Here is a 23,572-nt window from a genome sequence, read left to right as displayed (position 1 = left end):
GGGAGTAACGGATTACATGTAATATTGAAATCAAATACTTTTGAAAAACTAGATTACTTCGAGGATTCCTTTTAAATTCATTAAGGATGTTTGCGAATTTTTTTTGTTGAAACTTGTGTTTTCTCAATGACATTCAAATCAGCATTTAAAAAAAGCGTAAGTTTAAATTTGTTCCACCTGAGCGAGTCTGAACACAAGTCAGAGACCCCTATGATAATACATGATGGATCGCTGGAAAAGAGCAGGAATAGGTTTATGTAGGCTAAAATCCAAGCTGTGTCTTCCAATGGTGCGACTGCTGTCGGCATCCAAAGATGATCCAACTTGAATAAACGCTTGGAGGTAAAGATGACAGCAGTGGTATAGTCTATGGCGATTCGGATATCACTTATTATTGATATCTACATAGCGCATTGATGTGAATCACACTGCTGCGCTCTCATTTAGCTATTTGCGCCTTACGAATTGTGTTTGGACACATGCTCAAACTTGCACACTTTTGATAGACTTGAAGGGGCAATATGTAGTTGCTACATCCATATCCATGGATTATTGAAGAATATAATTTATAAATGCCTCATGAGCTTAGTTCAACTGTCACACTCCATGAGAACCCAAAATATAAGCGGTTTTTATTCCAATGTTTGTAAACACGGTATAGCCTCAAAATGATTAAAACAATACCTTTTATATCATGGATGGTCAGTCCTTGCATCCATAGCTGTCTATTAATTTGAGAGTGGTTACATTTCTCCAGGCCCATCCCTCAGCAAAACAGAGGCGGGCTTTCATTTTGTTATTGTTTCATTTGTGGATGTTCCCTTTAAACAGCTGCATATTATCAAGATATCAAAGTGTCACCAACAAAAAGGTAAACAATAGGCTTATAGCAAATGCAGCATATGGCATTCATTTTTCACATGTACATAGCACTTTCAGGCGTGCTCAAAGCATGCCATTTTATGTGCACAGCGTTTATTTTTCAACTCGAATCAATGAGACATTTAAACTAAAAGTAATTGAATGTAGTCAGATTACGTTACTGAGTTTGGGTAATCCAAAAGTTACGTTACTGATTACAATTTTGCACAAAACTATTTAGGAAATAAGGATTTCATTTGGAATATAATCCCTCATTTAATTTTCAAAACAGAATCGTGGTCTAGAATTCTTACTCAAATGCAACTTTGATGTGGGTAAAATGCCTATTAAGCTTGCTAACTTTCATAAACAAGTACTTCTAACTTGGAACCTCATGTACAACAATTTCCCCCACATAGATATACAACAAGTCTGTTTTTCCAGAACAGGGTTGACAACAATATTATCTGGGTTAAAACATCGAATAACGATGGACAACTATATGATTATCCAGAAATCATGAGAACACACAATGTTACATTCACTCCTGAGGAGTTTCAAATAGTTGTTAGAGCTGTCCCTAAAAAGGTGCTATTCTTCTTTTAGGAGAACAGTACTCCAAGTGCAACTGTTGAGGATTTTGTAGCCTCAATACAGCTAGAAGGAGTTGACATTTTAAACTATAAATGTAATAACATGTACAGGGGGGCAAAAAAGTATTTAGTCAGCCACCAATTGTGCAGGTTCTCCCACTTAAAAAGATGAGAGAGACCTGTACTTTTCATCATAGGTACACTTCAACTATGACAGACAAAATGAGAAAAAAAATCCTGAAAACCACATTGTCGGATTTTTAATGAATGAATTTGCAAATTATGGTGGAAAATAAGTATTTGGTCAATAACAAAAGTTTATCTCAATACTTTGTTATATACCCTTTGTTGTCAATGACAGAGGTCAAACGTTTCCTGTAAGTCTTCACAAGGTTTTCACACACTGTTGCTGGTATTTTGGCCTATTCCTCCATGCAGATCTCCTCTAGAGCAGTGATGTTTTGGGGCTGTTGCTGGGCAACACGGACTTTCAACTCCCTCCAAAGATTTTCTATGGGGTTGAGATCTGGCTAGGCCACTCCAGGACCTTGAAATGCTTCTTACGAAGCCCCATTCATTCTTTCCTTTACACGGATCAGTCGTCCTGGTCCCTTTGCAGAAAAACAGCCCCAAAGCATGATCTTTCCACCCCCATGCTTCACAGTAGGTATGGTGTTCTTTGGATGCAACTCAGCATTCTTTGTCCTCCAAACACGACGAGTTGAGTTTTTACCAAAAAGTTCTATTTTGGTTTCATCTGACCATATGACATTCTCCCAATCTTCTTCTGGGTCATCCAAATGCTCTCTAGCAAAATTCAGACGGGCCTGGACATGTACTGGCTTAAGCAGGGGGACACGTCTGGCACTGCAGGATTTGAGTCCCTGGTGGCGTAGTGTGTTACTAATGGTAGGCTTTGTTACTTTGGTCCCAGCTCTCTGCAGGTCATTCACTAGGTCCCCCCGTGTGGTTCTGTGATTTTCTTGTGATCATTTTGACCCCACGGGGTGAGATCTTGCATGGAGCCCCAGATCGAGGGAGATTAATCAGTGGTCTTGTATGTCTTCCATTTCCTAATAATTGCTCCCACAGTTGATTTCTTCAAACCAAGCTGCTTACCTATTGCAGATTCAGTCTTCCCAGCCTGGTGTAGGTCTACAATTTTGTTTCTGGTGTCCTTTGACAGCTCTTTGGTCTTGGCCATAGTGGAGTTTGGAGTGTGACTGTTTGAGGTTGTGGACAGGTGTCTTTTATACTGATAACAAGTTCAAACAGGTGCCATTAATACAGGTAACGAGTGGGGGACAGAGGAGCCTCTAAAATAAAAAGTTACAGGTTTGTGAGAGCCAGAAATCTTGCTTGTTTGTAGGTGACCAAATACTTATTTTCCACCATTATTTACTAATACATTCATTAAAAATCCTACAATGTGATTTTCTGGATTTTTTCCCTCATTTCGTCTGTCATAGTTGAAGTGTACCTATGATGAAAATTACAGGCCTCTCTCATCTTTTTAAGTGTGAGAACTGACTAAATAGAACTGACTAAATAGTTTTCTTATATACAGTGGGGCAAAAAAGTATCAAGATGTTACTATTCCCTCTGCTAGAATATACTGGAATATAGCCCTATGACAAGTAAACTGGAACAAAGTATCGTTGTCTGGCAAATATTGCATATCTAATAAGATGAAGTATCATACAAACTCATTCATAGAATCTAACCTGTAAAGACCTTTATTATACACAGATTCAAAATAGCTTACAAATGTGTATTTTGTGGTTGTGACCCAGAGACTCTACCATTTATTTTGGGACTGTTCTTATGTCAGAAGATTTGGGAGTGAGAAGATTTTATTTTAAAATAAACTACTATTAATGTTAATTTGAAAGACTGATATTATGTTTTATTTTGATCTAAACTATATGGACAATTTAACTTTCATTGTGAATTTGTTTAGTTTTCATGGCAGATTCTTTATCCATAAAATAAAGTGGGCGGAGAAGATAATTTCAAAGTGATATTTAAATTATCTTTAACTTCTTAGGGCTGAGATCGCTAACGGGATCGATATGACAACAGCCAGTGAAAGTGCAAAACAGAAAACAGAAATCCCATAATTAAGATTCTTCAAACATAGAAGTATTTCACACCATTTTAAAGATACACTTCTTGTTAATCCGACCACAGTGTCCGATTTCAAATAGGCTTTACGGCGAAAGCACCACAAACGATTATGTTAGGTCAGAGCCAAGTCACAGAAAAACACAGCATTTTTTCCAGCCAAAGAGGAGTCACAAAAATCAGAAATAGAGATAGAATTAATCACTAACCTTTGATGATCTTCATCAGATGACACTCATAGGACTTCATGTTACACAATACATGTATGTTTTGTTCGATAAAGTTCATATTTATATATATTTTTAAATCGCAGTATACATTGGCGCATTATGTTCAGTACTTCCAAAAACTTCCAGTGATTTTGCAGAGCCACCTCAATTTACAGAAATTCTCATAATAAATGATGAAAATACAAGTGTTATGCATGGAACTTTAGATACACTTCTTCTTAATGCAACCGCTGTCAGATTTCAAAAAAGCTTTTTGGAAAAAGCAAACCATGCAATAATCTGAGTACGGCGCTCAGAGACCAAACAAGCCAAAAAGATATCTGCCATATTGTGCAGTCAACAGAAGTCAGAAATAACATTAGAAATATTCACTTACTTTTGATGATCTTCATCAGAATGCACTCACAGGAATCCCAGTTCCACAATAAATATTTGTTTTGTTCGATAATGTCCATCATTTATGTCCAAATAGCTACTTTTGTTAGCACGTTTGTAAACAGATCCAAACTCACGATGCACGTTCACTAGCAGATGAAATGTCAAAAAGTTCCGTTACAGTCTGTAGAAACATGTCAAACGATGTATAGAATCAATCTTTAGGATGTTTTTAACATTAATCTTCAATAATGTTCCAACCGGAGAATTCCTTTGTCTGTAGAAAAGCAATGGAATGCGAGCTACCTCTCACGTGAACGAGCATCACGAGCTTGTGGCCCTCTGCCAGACTTCTGACTCAAAGAGCCCTTATGAGCCTCTCCTTTACAGTAGAAGCCCCAAACAAGTTTCTAAAGACTGTTGACATCTAGTGGAAGCCTTAGGAAGAGCAACATGACCAATATCCCACTATATCTTCAATAGGGAATGAGTTGAAAAACGACCAACCTCAGATTTTCCACTTCCTGGTTGGATTTTTGCAAGCCTCAGGTTGCTGCCTGCCATATGAGTGCTGTTATACTCACAGACATCATTCAAACAGTTTTAGAAACTTCAGAGTGTTTATCCAAATATAATATGCATATATTAGCAACTGGGACTGAGTAGCAGGTAGATTATTCTGGGCACCTTATTCATCCAAGCTACTCAATACTGCCCCCAGCCATAAGAAGTTTTAACTCTCTTTTGCTCTCTCTCTCTCTTTCTCTGCAGTAGCGCAAACAAAAAGGGAGGCTTCTGAGCGGGAGTCAAGCCATGGAGGAGTAGCTGGTAGTCCAGGAGAAGTTGAGAGTGGACCAACAGAGGACGTACGAAGAGAATATGAACCAGCTGATGGAGAGGAAGGACAGAGAAGGTAGAAATGCCGTAGCAGAGCATGACAGAGTTCTACAGGCCAGACTCAAGGTAAAAACTGAGAACACTTTAAAACTAAAGTAACTGTAGAAGTAAGATCAACTGTGTCTGTCTGTGATGTGTACACTGCATTTGTCAGGCGTATACTGTTTGTGGTGTGTATGTCTTTTACTGTATATACTGTGTCTGTGACATTGTGTTTGTCATTTCAGGAGCAGAATGACCCTTTCCAGCAAGGGTTTGATGACAGAGCAGACCAAATGCAAAGAGAGATGCTCTTAAGGGAGCAAATGCACAAGAGGAAGAGAATAGGCCTTAATTTATGAGCAAGGCTCTGGATAAGGGAATAATTCCCAAAGTAGGAGGAATGGCCTTAAATTGGCTGTCAAAGTTGTTCTGATGAAGGTTCTTGAAATTGATTTGATCAACTTTTTATTGAAGTTAATTGACTTACTTACTTTAAATTAAGCACTCCATTTAAGGTTTCATATCATGTTAGCTTAAAGAACCCCCCACCCCCACAAAAAAATATATACACACACAACTATGTTTTATAAGTAATTTACATGACAAAAATCAAGCTTTTAGAAGGCATGCTGAAAATATAAGATTTAAATATTTATTGGTGCCTTTTATTATTTACTTGAAGTTGATTAACTGTCTTTAATGCACTGGACATTCTACACTAGAGTGTGTACAGTGGTATGTTAATAAAAAGCTCAATAGCCTTGGCTTTATTTGTGCTCTTAATAATAAAACACATTTCTGCACACAGGTCCTGGTTTGATTAACAAGGATAAAATAATTTTAAAGAAAGTATGTCAAAGTACTAAACCACGTAAAACAAGACAAACAACATGTAGCTTTAAGAACAGTATCTCAATGATTCTCTGGACAAGTCAAATATAAAGACTGACTGTTTGTTTTGGTTGTACAGTAAACTAATAATAACAGAATACAAAACAGTTGTAATGACACTATTACCGCTGACAACAGCCAGAAGCACCTTTGAACATGAGCCCTTGTTAAACCCTGATGAAAACCTTTGTGTATATGACCAATAAAATTTGATTGAGTAAAAATGCTGTGGATGGTATACACTGCTAAATCTGAGTAAAACATGATTTATTCATCCATCAACCTAAACCAGCTGCCTGGCTAGAGCACATTCTGAAATGGAAGGTCCAGTTTCCATAGAAGTTCTGACGTAAACACTATGTACTGTATTCGTACTGAACTGTATGTAGTATGCAACATTCAAGCTAATGGAAAAGCCTTTGTAGAAGAATTTGAGGGAAATAGTATGGTGTAAAACATTATGAAGCATCAAATGACACCAAACTAGAGGTCTTCATGGATCCCCCTGTACCCGAATTCCTGATACCCGATCCAGGACCCGAACGGGTCCAGATCCAGAAGTTGAAATAATGTCACGGGTCTGGGTTGGATCCGATTGTCACTGGTCTCGGGTTATGTGTAATGTTAACTGACTTGTCCAGAATGACCCATAGAGACCTGAACTCGACTGCTGCAGTAGAGAGAGAAATGGTACAATTTATTCACGAGACCGGCACATGTAGCTTGTTGTTGGCCAATCATAAGTAATCAAAGCGGTAATAGGCTACAGTCATAGAGCCTCCGCATGGGGCAAAAGTTAGGCGATACCTAATCAATAGAAGATTGAATTAAAATGTAAATAAGTTAAAAGGAGAAGGATAGGCTACAACGACGAAGAGTCCACAGGTAGGCTGCTACTTTATATTCTGAATGGAGCAGTGGAGGCTGCTTTGGGGAGAACGGCTCATAATGATGGCCGGAAGAGACAGTGGTGGTTCTGGGGGGGGGGGGGGGCGTGACAACAATTTTGGACCCCCTTGTGGCCCCCCTAAATATTGTTCTTTTTTTACATCCGTTATTAGACAGTGGCAACGATGCTGTTTATGAACATGGTCTTTTGCCTGCTAATGCCTGCAATGCAGTGAAGAAAACGATGACAATAACATCTAATGTAACTGGCCCCAGCTTGGCCCCCCCAGTTGAAATGGTCTAGAACCGCCACTAGGAACAGAGCATGGAATGGCATCAAACACCTGGAAACCATGTGTTCAGTGGCGGATTTAGGCATAGGCGATATGGCCAGCATCTTGCCAGGGGCGGCCGCACAATTTTATTTTAATAATAATAATCCGAATGGTGACATTTGCACAAATGGTTTTCTATCACTCATTTGCACGTCACGTCAATGATATGTCACCGTGTGGGAGTGGGTGCCCTGATTCTAGTTTGTGAGCTAGGCAGGCAACTGCCTGGGAAGGTTTCACACTCAGAAGTACAAGATGGGGAGGGGGCGGAGGTAGGTTGACTTCAGGTCTCCCTACTGGAAGCCCGAGATAGATTCCCCTGCTCCCCCTATCAAATAGCACACCTCTAACTTTGTACAGTACTAATACAACTAGTTGTGCAATTTAGTTTGTGTGTTTATTGTTTGAAGTGCAATAATCAGGTTCTCCTCTTTATAAGTGTGTTATTCTATTTGTGTAAAATAGGATTTGTGCAATTTTGTTTTATTTGTGTTTTTTGTTAGCAATAGGGTAATAATTACATTTTATTTTCTATTTATATACTACAATTGGTTTCTATTCGTCTTTGATATTCATGAGTCTTATTTTTGTATATTTATAGTTTTAAATGTTAGGATGATGTATTTGTGGTGTTCCAAATGATAAAAAATGTGTTTGTGCAGAATGGTGCTTTTGGGGGGGGGGGGGCAAGCCATACAAGCTAGAACTGCCGCTGCATGTGTTATATACCATTCCACTCCAGTCATTACCACGAGCCTGTTCTCTCCAAATAAGGTGCCACCAACCTCCTGTGGAATGGAGTCATTGTTGTTTGTAAATGTGTAGGAAGAGAAAGTGCCACCAACCTCCTGTGGACTGGAGGCATTGTTGTTTGTAAATGTGTAGGACGAGAAAGTGCATGCAGCCTCAATTAGCCTAGCTATCTTCTCCCGGTTTGGTGCAGTCAAGACAGGTACTACGTAATCATATTGGATGATAAATAACCTAGCAATAGCAGCTATTATTCTACTACAGCGCGAGTCAGCGATGGTTGGTTGCGGTTTCTCTCTCCCTCCTCCCCACGTCACTCGCTCACACTCACAGCAGACTACTACACACACAGCACAGCCCCTGCTAGAGCGTCACCTCTCTCTACCTCCCCTTTTTATCTGCTCCAGTTAATAAAGTAGCTTAAAAATGGACCTTTCTGCTGCTTGTCTTACTCGGAATGGACCAGGTCTATACGGAACGGGTCTAGTTGTACTGAACGGGCTTCTATATTTATTTATTTTTACTAATTTATGCATTTCAGGTCTGGATGGGAAAACCCCAGGTCCATTTCAGAACGACCAGTGAAGGCCTCTACCCGAAACATGAGCCACTGAAATGCTCTGTGTGGCTACACTTTGATCTTAGCAATAGCAAGCAATCAATTTACAGATCATCATAAATAGAAAATGGTTGTAAAAATATTACTGCTATGTCCGCTTTATACAGTGCATATCTATAATGAGGAGTGTTTGTCAACGGACACATGGGCTTGAGGGTCTGTCTGTTCATAACCTTTTGACCGCTGTAGGAGAGGTCAAGGTTTGAACTTGTGTGCGAGCTGCTCCAATATTGCCTGCAGCTTCTCCTCATCGGCCGGAGAGGACCTGGATAAAGCCAGCGGAAGGTGTGTGGGCACCGCCATTCGGTCTGGGGCATTATGGGAAAAGAAAAATAGAGGAGCAGATGTAAGAGATAGCAGGACGGTATCTGAACAGCTAGGATGCATCTATCAGGGAGGCATTTCTAAGCAAAAATACCCCGTCCTCTTCCTGTTCCACCCTCAACACTCTCCATCCCTGTGTCTCACCCTGGAAGAAGAGTCCACTGGGCTGGTTGGAGGCCACTGCTGAGACAGCCAGCCACACCACTGTGTCGGCCCCCATGGACTCCGTACGCAGCTTGTTCTTCATCTTAGCATGGAAGTCAGGCATGGACAACTGGACAGCTACAGGGAACACAGAGACACAGATACATTAGCAAGTCAACACAGATGCAGGGAGTTTTTTTCAACACAGAACAATCATCTAGAAATACTTGTACTGATGAATATTTGTCTAGATTTCTAACTTTAGATAAGTGTTAGTACCTGGAGTATCAGCCCAGCCAGGGTGCATTGATGAGAAATGGATCTCTTTATGCTGGGACGCCCATCTCTCGGTCAGTATCACCTGTTGTCTCTGTCACCACAACACACAGCACATCACTTTCACAGAGAATATAACAGAACTGTAACAATTTTTTACAGATTTATTTTGCGGTCATAGGCTAGGTAATGCATTTGCTCAGGGGTGAGTGGGTAGTAGAGATGCAATGTCCTAACTTTATTTTGAGCGTAGGCCATAGTGCCGTCGAACGTCCCTTTCTCAGACTGCAGATCGTCTACTTTCATCTTCTGGACCAGCATGCCCCCTGAAGACACTGTGATCTGGAGGAGAGGGGTGATTATCATCATGACGATATGGGCTGTTGGACTGCTAGACAGGTGGAACATGTCCTTTTGTTGTTTTTGTAATATGTAATAGATTCCTTTGATGCATTTGTTCAGACACACTGTGCCCTCTGCTGGTCAATTAGACATTAATACAAGCACAAACAGAACTAATGGAGGAAAGGCCATACAAGAGCCACTTTTCTCATTTCATTGATTGGGCCAATGTCTATGGCAGGACATTACTCACCACTCGTGGGTCCTGTGCCTGTTTCAGGGCTGGTATCAACGCTGTGGTTAGGATGAAGGTACCTAACCAAGTGAACAGTAATGACGAGGAAGAACATTGTGAGAAAACATATCAACCTATATAAGTAAGTGGTGTGCATTGTTTCCAATGAGACGTGACTACTGCCCTTGGGTTGATCTTACTTACCGAGAGTGTTAGTAGCAAAGTTCTTCTCTACACCTTCCTCTGTCAGCTCTTTCTGGTTTACCATACACCCTGCATTGTTGATCTGGGGGAGAAATAATCATAATTAATAAACTTGTATTGAATTAATTCAATGAATCTAATCACTCATGTTGAATCATACCCAAGCACTCCTATTGAATCATTCATACATCATCCTATTCAAAATAGCAGCCCATCAACTCTAATCTATTCAATGGACTAACCCATGTGTGGGGCTTGGAGATGATTCACCCACCTAACAGATACCTTACCAGTACATGAATGCTGTTGCTTTTTGAGAAGCTCTCTGCAAACTCCCACACTTGTCTTGCACTGGACATGTCAACGATGTGAACATGGACATTCTGCACAGACAAGGAAACAACAGAACCACATTAAGTCTGATTCTGAACTATTACGCTGGCAGTTGGAAAGATTGATTACAGTATTCAAATTTGATCACAAAGAAGCCAAACATGGAATTTTGTGAGTGTGACCCAGGGACTTGAGTATAGACACAGCAGTGTTACTTTTCTACCAAACCAGAGGCGTAACAACCCACAGACATGACTGTGCAGAAACTATCAAACCATCCTCTGTTTCTGTTTGACTAAGTGCTTGTCCACATTAATCAGTCTAAGCAAGGCAGGAAGCAGATGATTTTACAGATGAAAAATCACCTCAACTTCCACCCACCTGGGTATAACAGATCCTTATCATTATTAGATTAGCCTAGCTAATCTGTGCAGCACCTAACTCATGATGACCCCATGAATATGCCACATTGTGACCCCATGAACAAAGCTGTTCACAATTGACGCAATGGCTTGCTCTTCATCCCTCACCAGACAGTTGCTGGGCATGAATAAACATGTGTGGTGTTTCTTTCTGTACTGATTCTTTCTTTGTGTCATTCAGTCCTCGTTACCTGGTTTTTACTATGTTCCACCAGCTCCTCCTTCGCCTCCTGTGCCCGTTCCTTGTTACGACACACCAGATGGACAATCCCTCCTGCAATAAAACCACAATTTTATATCAAAAACTGGGTAAACTATAGTGACCTCAAAGAACCCCTTCACACAACTAATGATCAGCCACCTGAGGAGTTGAACACCATATTGTCCTCATGATTGGTCTGTCTATATAAACCTCTATGAGACCTCACCTTAAGGTTAGTTGCATCTGGCCCACCTACTAGCACTCACTCATAAATCTACTGTTAATCATCAACTAACAATGGTCAACAGTTATATTACAGATTAGTGGTGTACATTTCAAGGTGAAAACCATATTCATTGTTGTGTTAAACACTCATAGGACATTGACTTTGCCTTACCTCTTTTTGCTATTTCATGGGCTGTAGCTTTTCCAATGCCGCTGTTGGCCCCAGTGATTACAAAAGACCTGCCACTCAGGTTTACGTCCAGGTCCCCAGTATTAAACTGCTTAGCTGCTTCTTCATATCCGCTTCTGTTGAACAAAAGAAAAAGACATCTCAACATACGGTTAATGGTGATTAAGGAACTGAGATAAAATAAAGCAAACACATGTTTAAAAAGGCAAAGTAACGGCAGTTATATTGAGGTTGTCAGTATAGTAACTGTATGACTACTAACTAACAAATACATGGATTCTTTGGTAACATCAATATGTAACTATGAAGGCATGTGCGCGTGTTAGGTCCTAAACGATATCTTAACCGCCATCGATAAGAAACATTACTGTGCAGCCGTATTCATTGATCTGGCCAAGGCTTTCGACTCTGTCAATCACCATATCCTCATCGGCAGACTCGACAGCCTTGGTTTCTCAAATGATTGCCTCGCCTGGTTCACCAACTACTTCTCTGATAGAGTTCAGTGTGTCAAGTCGGAGGGTCTGCTGTCCGGACCTCTGGCAGTCTCTATGGGGGTGCCACAGGGTTCAATTCTTGGACCGACTCTCTTCTCTGTATACATCAATGAGGTCGCTCTTGCTGCTGGTGAGTCCCTGATCCACCTCTACGCAGACGACACCATTCTGTATACTTCCGGCCCTTCTTTGGACACTGTGTTAACAACCCTCCAGGCAAGCTTCAATGCCATACAACTCTCCTTCCGTGGCCTCCAATTGCTCTTAAATACAAGTAAAACTAAATGCATGCTCTTCAACCGATCGCTACCTGCACCTACCCGCCTGTCCAACATCACTACTCTGGACGGCTCTGACTTAGAATACGTGGACAACTACAAATACTTAGGTGTCTGGTTAGACTGTAAACTCTCCTTCCAGACCCATATCAAACATCTCCAATCCAAAGTTAAATCTAGAATTGGCTTCCTATTTCGCAACAAAGCATCCTTCACTCATGCTGCCAAACATACCCTTGTAAAACTGACCATCCTACCAATCCTCGACTTTGGCGATGTCATTTACAAAATAGCCTCCAATACCCTACTCAACAAATTGGATGCAGTCTATCACAGTGCAATCCGTTTTATCACCAAAGCCCCATATACTACCCACCATTGCGACCTGTACGCTCTCGTTGGCTGGCCCTCGCTTCATACTCGTCGCCAAACCCACTGGCTCCATGTCATCTACAAGACCCTGCTAGGTAAAGTCCCCCCTTATCTCAGCTCGCTGGTCACCATAGCATCTCCCACCTGTAGCACACGCTCCAGCAGGTATATCTCTCTAGTCACCCCCAAGACCAATTCTTTCTTTGGCCGCCTCTCCTTCCAGTTCTCTGCTGCCAATGACTGGAACGAACTACAAAAATCTCTGAAACTGGAAACACTTATCTCCCTCACTAGCTTTAAGCACCAACTGTCAGAGCAGCTCACAGATTACTGCACCTGTACATAGCCCACCTAAAATTTAGCCCAAACAACTACCTCTTTCCCAACTGTATTTAATTTTTATTTATTTATTTATTTTGCTCCTTTGCACCCCATTATTTTTTTATTTCTACTTTGCACATTCTTCCATTGCAAAACTACCATTCCAGTATTTTACTTGCTATATTGTATTTACTTTGCCATCATGGCCTTTTTTTGCCTTTACCTCCCTTCTCACCTCATTTGCTCACATTGTATATAGACTTGTTTATACTGCATTATTGACTGTATGTTTGTTTTTACTCCATGTGTAACTCTGTGTCGTTTTATCTGTCGAACTGCTTTGCTTTATCTTGGCCAGGTCGCAATTGTAAATGAGAACTTGTTCTCAACTTGCCTACCTGGTTAAATAAAGGTAAAATAAATAAATAAATAAAAGTCACTCAAACCTCTAAAATTCCAACATTCCATTCATGTGCAACACAAGCTATCAAAAACCGATACTCACTTTGTGTATTCTTGAAGTCCTTTAACGAACCAAACGGCGTTTCTGTAAAACGACATCTTTTGGTTGCTAGCTAGTTAGCTGGATAATTATTTTTAAGTGGAGTTATATAGCTACTTTAACTTTGCATAACACTAGACAAAACACGCCTCTTTTTACGTTTCATAAGAATGACTCGTTACGTCGTCCAATGCGGGTGGGGCAAACACAGTCACATGGGGTAACGCAACCTCCTTATTTTGTTAAATACAGCCAAAATAACAAATGTGTAAATACTGGTAAGTGTTTAATGAATAGTAAACTGTGTAGCGAACCTAGAACCCGAACAAATCTAATTACTATCCACCTTGTAAAACGACTGCTGCTATATGTATCTTTATAAGTAATATTACTTTGTTACAAGTTCAGTTGTCAGGATGGCCGAGTGGTCTAAGGCGCCAGACTCAAGGTTCAACCTTCCATAGTAATGGGGTTTCTGGTCTCCGAATGGAGGCGTGGGTTCAAATCCCACTTCTGACAATCATTTTTTTTTTCAGGTACAAACCTAGTAAAATTCAGCAACCAACGACAATTTATCAACCCAGAGCCCACAAAGTGCCATATCTTGTATAATGTTGATTTTAAACTAAGCTCAACCACTGACAATTCATACATCATACCAAATAAAATGTTATTCTACAACTCAACTTATTTCTACAACTCAACTTATTTCTTCATTTCCAGTGTATATGTTATATATATATATATATATACATATGTTTGCAATATCACTAGTAGTACGTTATCTAGCTAACGGTAACTATTTCCAAACAAAATGCTAACTAGCTAGCTAGATTCGCTAACAAAAAGGAAATGGTTAGCTAGCGATACCGTAAGGTTCACGTTTTTTGGCTGTGAAAATATTCTGTAGCTATACACTATCTAAATAAAATGACAATCACTGGTCGTTTAATGAATAGATGCTCTGTTTTCTTTCGTTTACTGTAGTTGTCAGGATGGCCGAGCGGTCTAAGGCGCCAGACTCAAGGTTAAAATCCTTCCTGGAAAGGGGTATTCTGGTCTCTGCATGGAGGCGTGGGTTCGAATCCCACTTCTGACAATATTTTTGGACCTTTCATTCTTCAATATAGGTTTGTAGGTGAGTATATGCATGTCTTATTGTGATAGTTACAAGACAATATCAATTGTAAAGTGGATGATATTTCAAAGCTTGATATCAGGGCCTGTCAACTGGGGTTATTCAGCAGACTGCTTTAGGCTATTTCACCCAATACAAATGTTACAGTCCTGGGATACGGCATAATGAGTGAATAGAGGTAGAAATTATATCACTCTAACATTAGTGCATGGCATTGTTTTATGGCCATTAGAATGTGAGGTGATTCACTCAAATGTCCAACAGATGTCGCTATATTCCACATTTTTGTTGTTGTTGTAATACTGAGCAGAAGGTACAGTACTGTAATTCCGAAAATGATAGATAAACACAATCCCACTCAGATTCATAAAACCCATTCTGGTATTCGTTCTAAGCAGCATCTTTTCTTCTTGGTAAAATGAGGAGGGTCCGTACCTGACTCAGTACCTGCTCCTTTAATGTTACATGCTTAGTGAATTCAAATATAAAATATACTGTTACATTTTAATGCACAGCATTTTATTATTTGGAATACTCTGTATTCAGATTCAAAAGACAAACACATGTAAGAATGTGAGGATATTTTCCCACACTTCCAACATGTACTCTAGAGGCAGAACGTGTCCATCAGCTTTTTTCGACATTGGATCCGTGCACATTTAGGGCACTCCTCATCTCTGAAGCAGTCTTTGTGGAAACAGGCCTTGCACACTAAAACGAGAGAGAGGCATCGTTAGCAGATTTATATGGATTTAAAAAAAAGTCAAGGTGAAGAGCGGGCTGTCTCTGTCTGATCAGAAAAACACTTGCCTTGACAGCGTGTGCAGGTCTCACTCTGGAAGGGAAATAACACATCCTTCTGCTTGCAGAACTCACAGATGAAGCCTCTAGCCAGGCATACCTGGGATAAAACGCAACAGATCTTAGTCTCAACAATTGCATAAACTGCATAACTACTGAGGTTATAGGTGAAGTCATGATATTAGAATATACATTTATTTGTCCATCTGTGATTTTGCAACTGGTGGATATACCTGACAGCTCTCCACGTGGGCGATGGCCACCCGGAGCACGGCCCTGGCCAGCGGCAACAGCTGACCCCGTTTTACCCTCAGGAGGTCATCCATGGAGAACAGGTGTGGCTCTTGTGTCAGGTGATCAGGAAGCTGCTCAAACTCCTTCAGAACCCTGAGCATAATAACAACAGCACAAAGGGGGGTGAAATTAAGAACTTTGTCAAGCACCAAGACTATTATGGCTATTCATAATAAATCTAAATCAATACCCAGGCTAGATCATAACGCCTTTATCTGTCCAGATATAAAGGTTCTTAACTTAATCTGTACAGCAAGTTATGTCTCAATCGATTAATACTTGGAAGGTTGCCGTCTGCAACCAACAACCAACAGATTGATGCAGTTTATCTCTAAATAAGGTGAAAAGTGCCATGTGTGGTGAAGAAGTTGGCATAAGAAATTAGAGTGTGAGAGAGTGGTAAAGGGAGAATCATTAAGTGGATGTCTTTACCCCTCAGATAATCTGCATGCTTTCAGCAGTCTTTTAATGCCTAGTAGTTGCTCCTGCAGGTCCTTGGGAGGGAGAAGAGTGTTAATGTAATCAATATGTGTATGAGGATTTGCCTCGGCAACATTCCCTGCATGTCACCACTGAACATTAGAGAACTAATCAAAGACACAGACTAATCCACATTATCCCAGTGACCCCGAGATCCCTATTCTGAGTTTCCTCTTCGTACAGACATGAGCACCCCAGACACTGTGAAGAAGAGGATTCACCACTGCTGTAAACCTGATCCCAGACCATATCTCTCATTGTCTATAAACCTGCAGCTGTTAGCTTGAACCTAAACCACTGACCTGCCCAGTTTATATTCTCAGTCGACAGTCACACCGCACTCAAGCACAATAATAAGAACTGACCCCAGACTAGTTAAAACCATGTATACAGTATCTTAGCTCCTATAGGAGTCTACTTACCATGAACCTGTCCAGTTCTCGCACCCTGTTGTAAAGGGTCTTGCCAACACAGGTCAGGTCGAAGAGAGGCTGGTGCCACACAGAGTCCAGCAGCTGCTTGGAAAAATCACTGACTGGGTACCTTCCAAAGTCCCACTGGGTCAGCACCCGGCCTGGGATCAGTGACTCAGCACCGCCTTGGCAACAGTCACAGAAGTACTTGCTCAGGTATTCACAGTAGCGCAGCTTCTTGATGTATCCTGAGGTATGAGAGCAATGCGATCTAGATGGACTGATATTCATATAATGTATAATGTAGAAAGCAACAGGATAGATTATACTAAAGGCTTTGAGAACTGCAACACTGTATGATTTTTGTTTAGTTCAGAAATGAATTCACGAGGTGGAGTAAAAAGGCAACAGTTAAGCAGTTAAACTTGGATCTTCAACCATAACAACAACATCATCATCTCCTAGCAGACCAGCAGGCCTCTGTCAGTGAAAGCCCAGCAGTGTGTGTGTGTGTGTGTGTGTGTGTGTGTGTGTGTGTGTGTGTGTGCGTGCATGCGTGCGTGAGAAAGAGTGAGACTGTATGCAGTGTGTCTGTTCCTCTCACAGGTAATATACAGCAGGTGAGCTCCGTAAATCATCCAGTCACACACGCCAGAGAATTCCTCCACAACCACCCAGAAACATGAAAACTCAGAGCGCCACACAGCAAAGGAAATGTGTACAGAGCTCTGCCTCCGTTTTGACATTAAAGGGCTTGCTGTGGCTCCATGTGGATCACCCAGAGTGTCCAGCTCTCTGGACTAGAGTAGTACTTACTGGGTTCTATGTCAGTTCCACAGCCTGCACAGAGGAAGTGCTGGGAGGCAACAACCTCACTGCGCCTGGGCAGGAGACAGAATTATGAGGGAAACTGATGAACAGACTTATTGCAGATTGATTCACATACAAATGAAGAGAACAAATGTATTGTACAGAGAGTGAAAGGGAGTAATACCATGACACAATGAGAATAATGTTACACTTTTGCACAAGCCCATCCCCTGTAGGAATAGTCATCATCAGTGAAGTCAGTGTGACACCATACTGACCTCTGGGTGGGGTGGACGCTGAAGATGATCTGGAACCGGGGCGGGGCCCAGTTCAGAGTTCCCCTCATCCTGGTTCTCTGTCTGATCTCCTCACTCAGACTAAGACGGGCATCACTCACCATACAAACCCCTCCAGGAAGCTGGGGATTGAGTAGGACAATCAGTCAAATTGCTACATTGATTGGTAAACACTCTTCCTGTCTGGTGTAAACATCCTATTGAAGTCATTTCCATTTCACAGTCATTCCTCGTGTGTCAGTGACGATATTTCACAAATCTACTCTATTGCAATTTTCCAGCTAGCCGGAATAGAACTGTCAACAGAAAGTATGCCTGTTAAAATTAGCTTTTGTATTTGTGTGTTTGACAGCAGGGGCATTTTGTAACCACAGTGATTCTCACTTCCTGCAGGGAGGTTCTGATGCTCTGACGGCCGCGTTTCAGCTCCTGTGTGGGAAACCACTGCTTCCTGAAGTCACACACCAGCTGCTGGGCTAGGCCCTCAGCAGAGCAGCGCATTATGGGAAAACCCAGGGAACTGAATATGGAAATAATGGGGGTAAGAACAAGACTCAAGATGAATAGGAATGATTTTGTAGGCTGTTGTATGAAGACTATGATGAATACTATCACAGTTAATCAGAGGTGTGATGGTTGTAGCTGCTTGTTTGTTTCTACCTTTTAAAGGACATATTAGCGCCTCTGGTTATTGGTCTATTGTTTGCGCCACAACCTACAATGCAAACAGAGGTGATATGAAAAACATTCTCATATGAAAAAAACAGAGAAAAAAACCTCAGAGAACACGCTTCTCTCATATTGTCCCACTGACACATCCTTCTCTGTCAGGGCCTTGTCTCCCACACCCCTAAATGGCTTTCTATCTAAATCCTCTATGACCACGCATCTGATATGACCAGGTGGGTTGGTTGTGTTTGCATAAATTCTCTACACACCAAGAACATTGGTTGGCAATGAAAGGAAAGCATTCAAGGTGATCTGGTCCAAAATGTTAATGACAATTTCATGACAATTCATTACTATTTTAAAGCCCTCTTCCATTACTACATTCTCTTTCTCCCTACCTTCATATCCACTGTCAGTGGAAACAAGAGAGTGTGTCTTTGAGGGGTGGATGCAGATTTGGGCCCCTGAGTCCTCTGAGGCCTCTGTATGGTTCCCCATAGCCCCACAGCTCTTCTGACTCAGACTCACAGCCCACTTCACCCCCTCCAAGGCCTCCAGCACCATGTCCACCACTATGAAATGAGCATTCTCCTAGACACCAGGCATAAAGCATCATGTCAGAGTTTATATTGTGCCTTTGGAAAGTATTCAGACCCCTTGACCTTTTCCACATTTTGTTATGTTACAGCCTTATTCTAAGGATGTAACCCCCATAATGACAAAGCAAAAACAGGTTTTTAGAAATTTTTGCAAATGTATATATAAAAACTAAAATAATGAAATATCACATTTACATAAGTATTCAGACCCTTTACTCAGTACTTTGTTGAAGCACCTTCGGCAGCGATTTCAGCCTTGAGTCTTCTTGGGTATGACGCTACAAACTTGGCACATCTGTATTTGGGGAGTTTCTTCCATTCTTCTCTGCTGATCCTCTCAAGCTCTGTCAGGTTAGATGAGGAGAATTGCTGCACAGCCATTTTCAGGTCTCTCCAGAGATGTTTGATCGGGTTCAAGTCCGGGCTCTGGATGGGCCACTCAAGGACATTCAGAGACTTATCCCAAAGCCACTCCTGCATTGTCTTGGCTGTGTGCTTAGGTTGTTGTCTTGTTGGAAGGTGAACCTTCGCCCCAGTCTGAGGTCCTTAGCGCTCTGGAGCAGGTTTTCATCAAGGATCTCTCTGTACTTTGTTCCATTCATCTTTGCCTCGATCCTGACCAGTCTCCCAGTCCCGGCCGCTGAAAAACATCCCCACAGCATGATGCTGCCACCACCATGCTTCACCGTAGGGATGGTGCCAGGTTTCCTCCAGATGTAACGCTTGGCATTCAGTTCAAACAGTTAAATCTTGGTTTCATCAGACCATAGAATCTTGTTTCTCATGGTCTGAGAGACTTTAGCTGCCTTTAGCTGCCTCCAATCAGGCTGTCATGTGCCTTTTACTGAGGAGTAACTTCCATCTGACCACTCTACCATAAAGGCCTGATTGTGGAGTGCTGCAGAGATAGTTGTCCTTCTGGAAGGTTCTCACATCTCCACAGAGGAACTTTAGAGCTCTGTCAAAGTGACCATCCTTCTCCCCCGATTGCTCAGTTTGGCCGGGTGCCCAGCTCTAAGAAGAGTTTTGGTGGTTCCAAACTTATTCCATTTAAGAATGATGGAGGTCAATGTGTTCTTGGGGACCTTCAATGTTCCAGAAATGTTTTGGTACCGTTCCCCAGATCTGTGCCTCGACACAATCCTGTCTCAGAGCTCTACGGACAACTCCTTCAACCTCATGGCTTAGTTTTTGCTCTGACATACATTGTCAACTGTGGGACCTCATATAGACATGTGTTTGACTTTCCAAATCATGTCCAATCAATTGACTTTACCACAGGTGGGCTTCAATCAAGTTGTAGAAACATTTGAAGGATGATCAATGGAAACAGGATGCACCTGAGCTCAATTTCGAGTCTCATAGCAAAGGGTCTGAATACCTATGTAAATAAGGTATTTCTGTTCTTTATTTTCAATAAATTAGCAAAAATGATAAAAAACGGTTTTCGTGTTGTCATTATGGGATATTGTGTATAGATTGCTGAGGGAAAAAAATATTTGATCCATTTTGGAATAAGGCTGTAATTGAACAAAATGTTGAAAAAGTCAAGGGGTCTGAATACTTTCTGAAGGCACTGTAGATGCTTCAAAAATAAACAAAATATAAATAAGCAAATATAATTAACCGAATATGTTTCAGAGAGGGAATTTACCTTGTCCAGGTCACAGCCAGTCTTGATAATGTCTGCAGAGCAGTGTGTAATATCACTTTGTCTTTTATCCTTAATAGGCACTTTAATGTCAAAACACAATGACAAAAACATATCAATCAGTGAACTAGACATAAGGAACCTTGAGTTCTCACTTTCTTATTTTCCCTCTGCACCTGTAAAGACCTGTAAAGTCTACCATATCAGGACAGCAGAAAAGGTTACCTAATTGTGGATGGGCATCAGAGGTTGAGCGTAGTCGGGGACCCTCCTCCTGGTCCAGCCCTGGCCCCTGGGAGCCCCTGAAGGGCAGATGGAGCCCGCTGGTAAGCAGGCGGTTCAGGTTGGCAGAGATGGAGACACAGCGTGGCTTATGTGACTGAGATATAGTAGGACAGGGACAGGGGGTAGACTCTGCCTTTACAGTACCAGTTGACCTCTCTGCTGCCAGTGGGGGCTCAGTAAGATGAAGATGATATCGGTCAGATGTTGATGGGGGGTCACTACTAAGACCCAGAGGGGCAACAGTAGTAGGGGGCAATGCAGACAGAGACAGCCCTGTATCTCCATGCCATGTTAAGGACTTCCTCCTGCAGGAGATAACAGGGCTACTTCTGGGCAGGTGATATTGGTCATCACCTGGGGTCAGCAGAGAGGGGTCCTCCCTGTTTAAGTAACTCCCTGGTGCTTCATTACTCTTAAAGTGTCCTTCATCATCATCATCATCATGAGAGGACTGCCCTGTGCTCTTTTCTTCCCCGCTGCTTTCTGTGTCAGTGCAGTGTCCATGTGGTGGACTTAGATAGGGGGATGTGGGGACAGTGTCCACATACCAGCTCACATTGTTTGACTTCCGTAGAGGAGAGGCAGTTCCTCGACTGACCACCTTCACACAGAGAGAGAGAGAGAGATTTTCTATGAACGCAGTTATACCTCAATTTCCTTCAAAACAACTGCTCTTGTTAGACTTCCTGAATGGAAACTGCCAGCAGAAAATATATATTCAGATCAACTTGAAATGTATAAGACTTGCATGGTGGCATTGTTTGAGTCAGTATTCACAGAATATATTCTCCAACATTACAAGTTCATGATTACAAGTTCATGATTTCAGATGATTTGACTTCATATGACACTTTCCCATTAAGGCAGATACAATAAAAAGTTGTAAAAGATATTAATATTACAACCATATCTCTATTGTGAAGGGGCTATTTCCACATGAACACCAACTTTTTGATATCCTGTGAGTCCATATTAGAGTTGGACAATAAAGTGCAGGTCAGAGCTCACTGTTTGACTGACGGATGGACATGAAGGACATTGACTCTGTAGAGCTTCTGAAATTATACAGAATTATTCTAATTAAAATCACTTGGATATTTAGATTTTTTTACTGTCATTAGAATATTACAAATGAACAACATATCAATGGGGACATCAAACCTATATTTATACTGAAGTTAAGATACACCTACAAGTAGTATTGAAACCTTCAAAACAATCACATATGTGATCCCCTTTAGAATCTCTGAAACTATTTCATATTCTGTCAAACTACAAAGTACTCACCATTTTGTGTGATTCCAAAATGAAGGACATGGTTGAACCTGAGTCTTTTTGTCGTATGACATCTGAAATAACACAGCTGTAAAACGGTCAACTTGTTGAGCAAGGAGTGGGTCGGAGGATATCTTTACTTCCTGTATTTAATGTTGGGTTGAAATTTCTGTGGTAAAGCAATGCCCTTTTCAAACCAGACGCAAGAAGTCTCTCTGTGGGTGTTCCTCAACAAATGATGAAGTGAATGATAACTTTAGATAAATAAGCTATTTTTAAATAAGCTCTGAATTTACAAACTCCAAGTTCAAATAGCGAGTGAGCTATGTCTTTGTGTAATAAATGTTTTATCAAAGGTCAAAGGCTCAAACTCCAAGAAGTGTCTCAGAACTACACATGATTATATATTTGACTTGACAAGTAGGCCTACTAAATCTTATACACATTCATTCCAACAGCTCACACATCTCTGGTGGGAATTGAGTTTTCATGCACAAAGAAACAGATTGAACCTAATCCATATGTATTAGTCTTCCTTATTAATGTTTTGGTCAAGAGTAGTGAATTCTGCTTTGTCGTCCTGATAGGTTCCCTACAGTGGCAAGTAATGCTTTGCTCAGCATGAAGGAGATGTTGCAGAAATCAGCCCTAAGCCTATCGAACCCTGTGTCACTGCAGAAATCAGCCCTAAGCCTATCGAACCCCGTGTCACTGCAGAATGCAGCTTGAACAGAAAAGAGGAACTATCAGAAGTATCCATTTATTTGCATTGTACTTATCATCTGATAATAATAGAAGATGAAGTAAGGGGATGAAAGTGACAAATAACCCACTGGGCACAGACGTCAATTCAATGTCTATTCCACATTGGTTCAACGTAATTTCATTGAAATGACTTGAAAACAACGTTGATCCAACCAGTGTGTGCCCAGTGGGAAGTGACATGATGTGGACTGGCTTTTCAGGCCCTGATAATAAATAGTCACAGTCATGAATATTGGGAATAGTAGAACTATAGGCTATTTCTCTTAAGCAGGATTATTCTGGAATAGAATCCCAGAAGCCTTTACTAACTCCAGATGTAACCAGACTGAAATATTATAGGATGAGAAATGAGGTATGACAAAACAGAGACGAGTCTGTCACTCCACCACCCTCACTCACTGTCTTCTTTCGGATCTGTATCTGAAGGCATATATCTCTACCTCTCTGTTTGTCTCTCTCACTTTATGTGTATGTGTGTCAGTGTGTATGTGTGTTTATTGTGTAGCCCCCATAGTGATCAGTATATCTGCTGATGCAAGCAGGTTTTTCAAGCGCTTGACTCAGCACTCTCATTGGTAGTGAGGCCTCTGTCTCTCTGTGTGTATTTCCCTCTCTCTCGCTCTCTCTCTCTGTTTCTCAACCAGATTCAACGAATTCCAGGAATCCTCATCCAAGATATAACAT

At 41.2% G+C, this 23,572-nt stretch overlaps 2 protein-coding genes, 1 long non-coding RNA gene and 2 other non-coding genes across 7 annotated transcripts; 3 read left to right on the top strand and 2 right to left on the bottom strand.

Annotated features, from left to right (window-relative positions):
• The first annotated feature begins 822 nt into the window (after positions 1–822).
• On the top strand, positions 823–5,517 carry LOC109868796 (uncharacterized). The gene is made up of 3 exons (XR_002251948.2): positions 823–871; positions 4,955–5,146; positions 5,308–5,517. It is a non-coding gene; the product is annotated as an uncharacterized LOC109868796 (long non-coding RNA).
• LOC109868781 (dehydrogenase/reductase SDR family member 12) lies at positions 5,511–13,554 on the bottom strand. The gene is made up of 10 exons (XM_020458514.2): positions 13,416–13,554; positions 11,425–11,558; positions 11,017–11,099; positions 10,361–10,453; positions 10,071–10,152; positions 9,885–9,946; positions 9,527–9,631; positions 9,293–9,383; positions 9,014–9,151; positions 5,511–8,853 (listed from the first exon to the last, which is right to left on the bottom strand). Exons 1-10 carry the CDS (start codon positions 13,469–13,471, stop codon positions 8,741–8,743), a joined length of 957 nt encoding a protein of 318 aa, XP_020314103.1. The 5' UTR covers positions 13,472–13,554; the 3' UTR covers positions 5,511–8,740.
• Positions 13,555–13,822: 268 nt separating this feature from the next.
• On the top strand, positions 13,823–13,931 carry trnal-caa (transfer RNA leucine (anticodon CAA)). The gene is made up of 2 exons: positions 13,823–13,860; positions 13,886–13,931. It is a non-coding gene; the product is annotated as a tRNA-Leu (tRNA).
• A 470-nt stretch (positions 13,932–14,401) lies between these two features.
• On the top strand, positions 14,402–14,511 carry trnal-caa (transfer RNA leucine (anticodon CAA)). Its single transcript has 2 exons — positions 14,402–14,439; positions 14,466–14,511. It is a non-coding gene; the product is annotated as a tRNA-Leu (tRNA).
• A 244-nt stretch (positions 14,512–14,755) lies between these two features.
• rubcnl (rubicon like autophagy enhancer) lies at positions 14,756–22,428 on the bottom strand. 3 transcript variants are annotated; one of them, XM_031798283.1, is made up of 14 exons: positions 22,136–22,425; positions 21,797–21,903; positions 20,789–21,449; positions 20,567–20,646; positions 18,712–18,904; positions 18,305–18,359; positions 18,029–18,164; positions 17,627–17,766; positions 17,355–17,419; positions 16,548–16,786; positions 16,078–16,139; positions 15,585–15,738; positions 15,361–15,451; positions 14,756–15,261 (listed from the first exon to the last, which is right to left on the bottom strand). In XM_031798283.1, exons 5-14 carry the CDS (start codon positions 18,875–18,877, stop codon positions 15,158–15,160), a joined length of 1,212 nt encoding a protein of 403 aa, XP_031654143.1. In that variant the 5' UTR covers positions 18,878–18,904; positions 20,567–20,646; positions 20,789–21,449; positions 21,797–21,903; positions 22,136–22,425; the 3' UTR covers positions 14,756–15,157. The 3 variants fall into 3 exon arrangements, with proteins under 3 accessions (XP_031654143.1, XP_020314088.1, XP_020314095.1); XM_020458499.2 differs by lacking the exon at positions 21,797–21,903 and having other exon boundaries at positions 22,136–22,428; XM_020458506.2 differs by lacking the exon at positions 22,136–22,425 and having other exon boundaries at positions 21,754–21,850.
• Between the last annotated feature and the right edge of the window lie 1,144 nt (positions 22,429–23,572).

This window comes from Oncorhynchus kisutch, linkage group LG2 (assembly GCF_002021735.2).
Source record: "Oncorhynchus kisutch isolate 150728-3 linkage group LG2, Okis_V2, whole genome shotgun sequence".
Lineage (NCBI taxonomy): Eukaryota > Metazoa > Chordata > Actinopteri > Salmoniformes > Salmonidae > Oncorhynchus > Oncorhynchus kisutch.
This window is presented reverse-complemented; position numbering and strand designations above follow the sequence as displayed.

Excerpts from the sequence above, each read along its gene's own strand:
- LOC109868781 (XM_020458514.2), bottom strand. The coding sequence starts at position 13,471 with ATGTCGTTTTACAGAAACGCCGTTTGGTTCGTTAAAGGACTTCAAGAA. Across the intron at positions 9,384-9,526 it reads TGGCCTACGCTCAAAATAAA|AGACAACAGGTGATACTGAC; the intron begins GTTAGGACATTG and ends TTGTGGTGACAG. Across the intron at positions 8,854-9,013 it reads CAGTGGACTCTTCTTCCAGG|ACCGAATGGCGGTGCCCACA; the intron begins GTGAGACACAGG and ends ATAATGCCCCAG.
- rubcnl (XM_020458499.2), bottom strand. The coding sequence starts at position 22,165 with ATGTCCTTCATTTTGGAATCACACAAAATG. Across the intron at positions 20,647-20,788 it reads TGATGCCCATCCACAATTAG|TGCCTATTAAGGATAAAAGA; the intron begins GTAACCTTTTCT and ends TTGACATTAAAG. Across the intron at positions 15,452-15,584 it reads CCCACGTGGAGAGCTGTCAG|GTATGCCTGGCTAGAGGCTT; the intron begins GTATATCCACCA and ends GTTTTATCCCAG.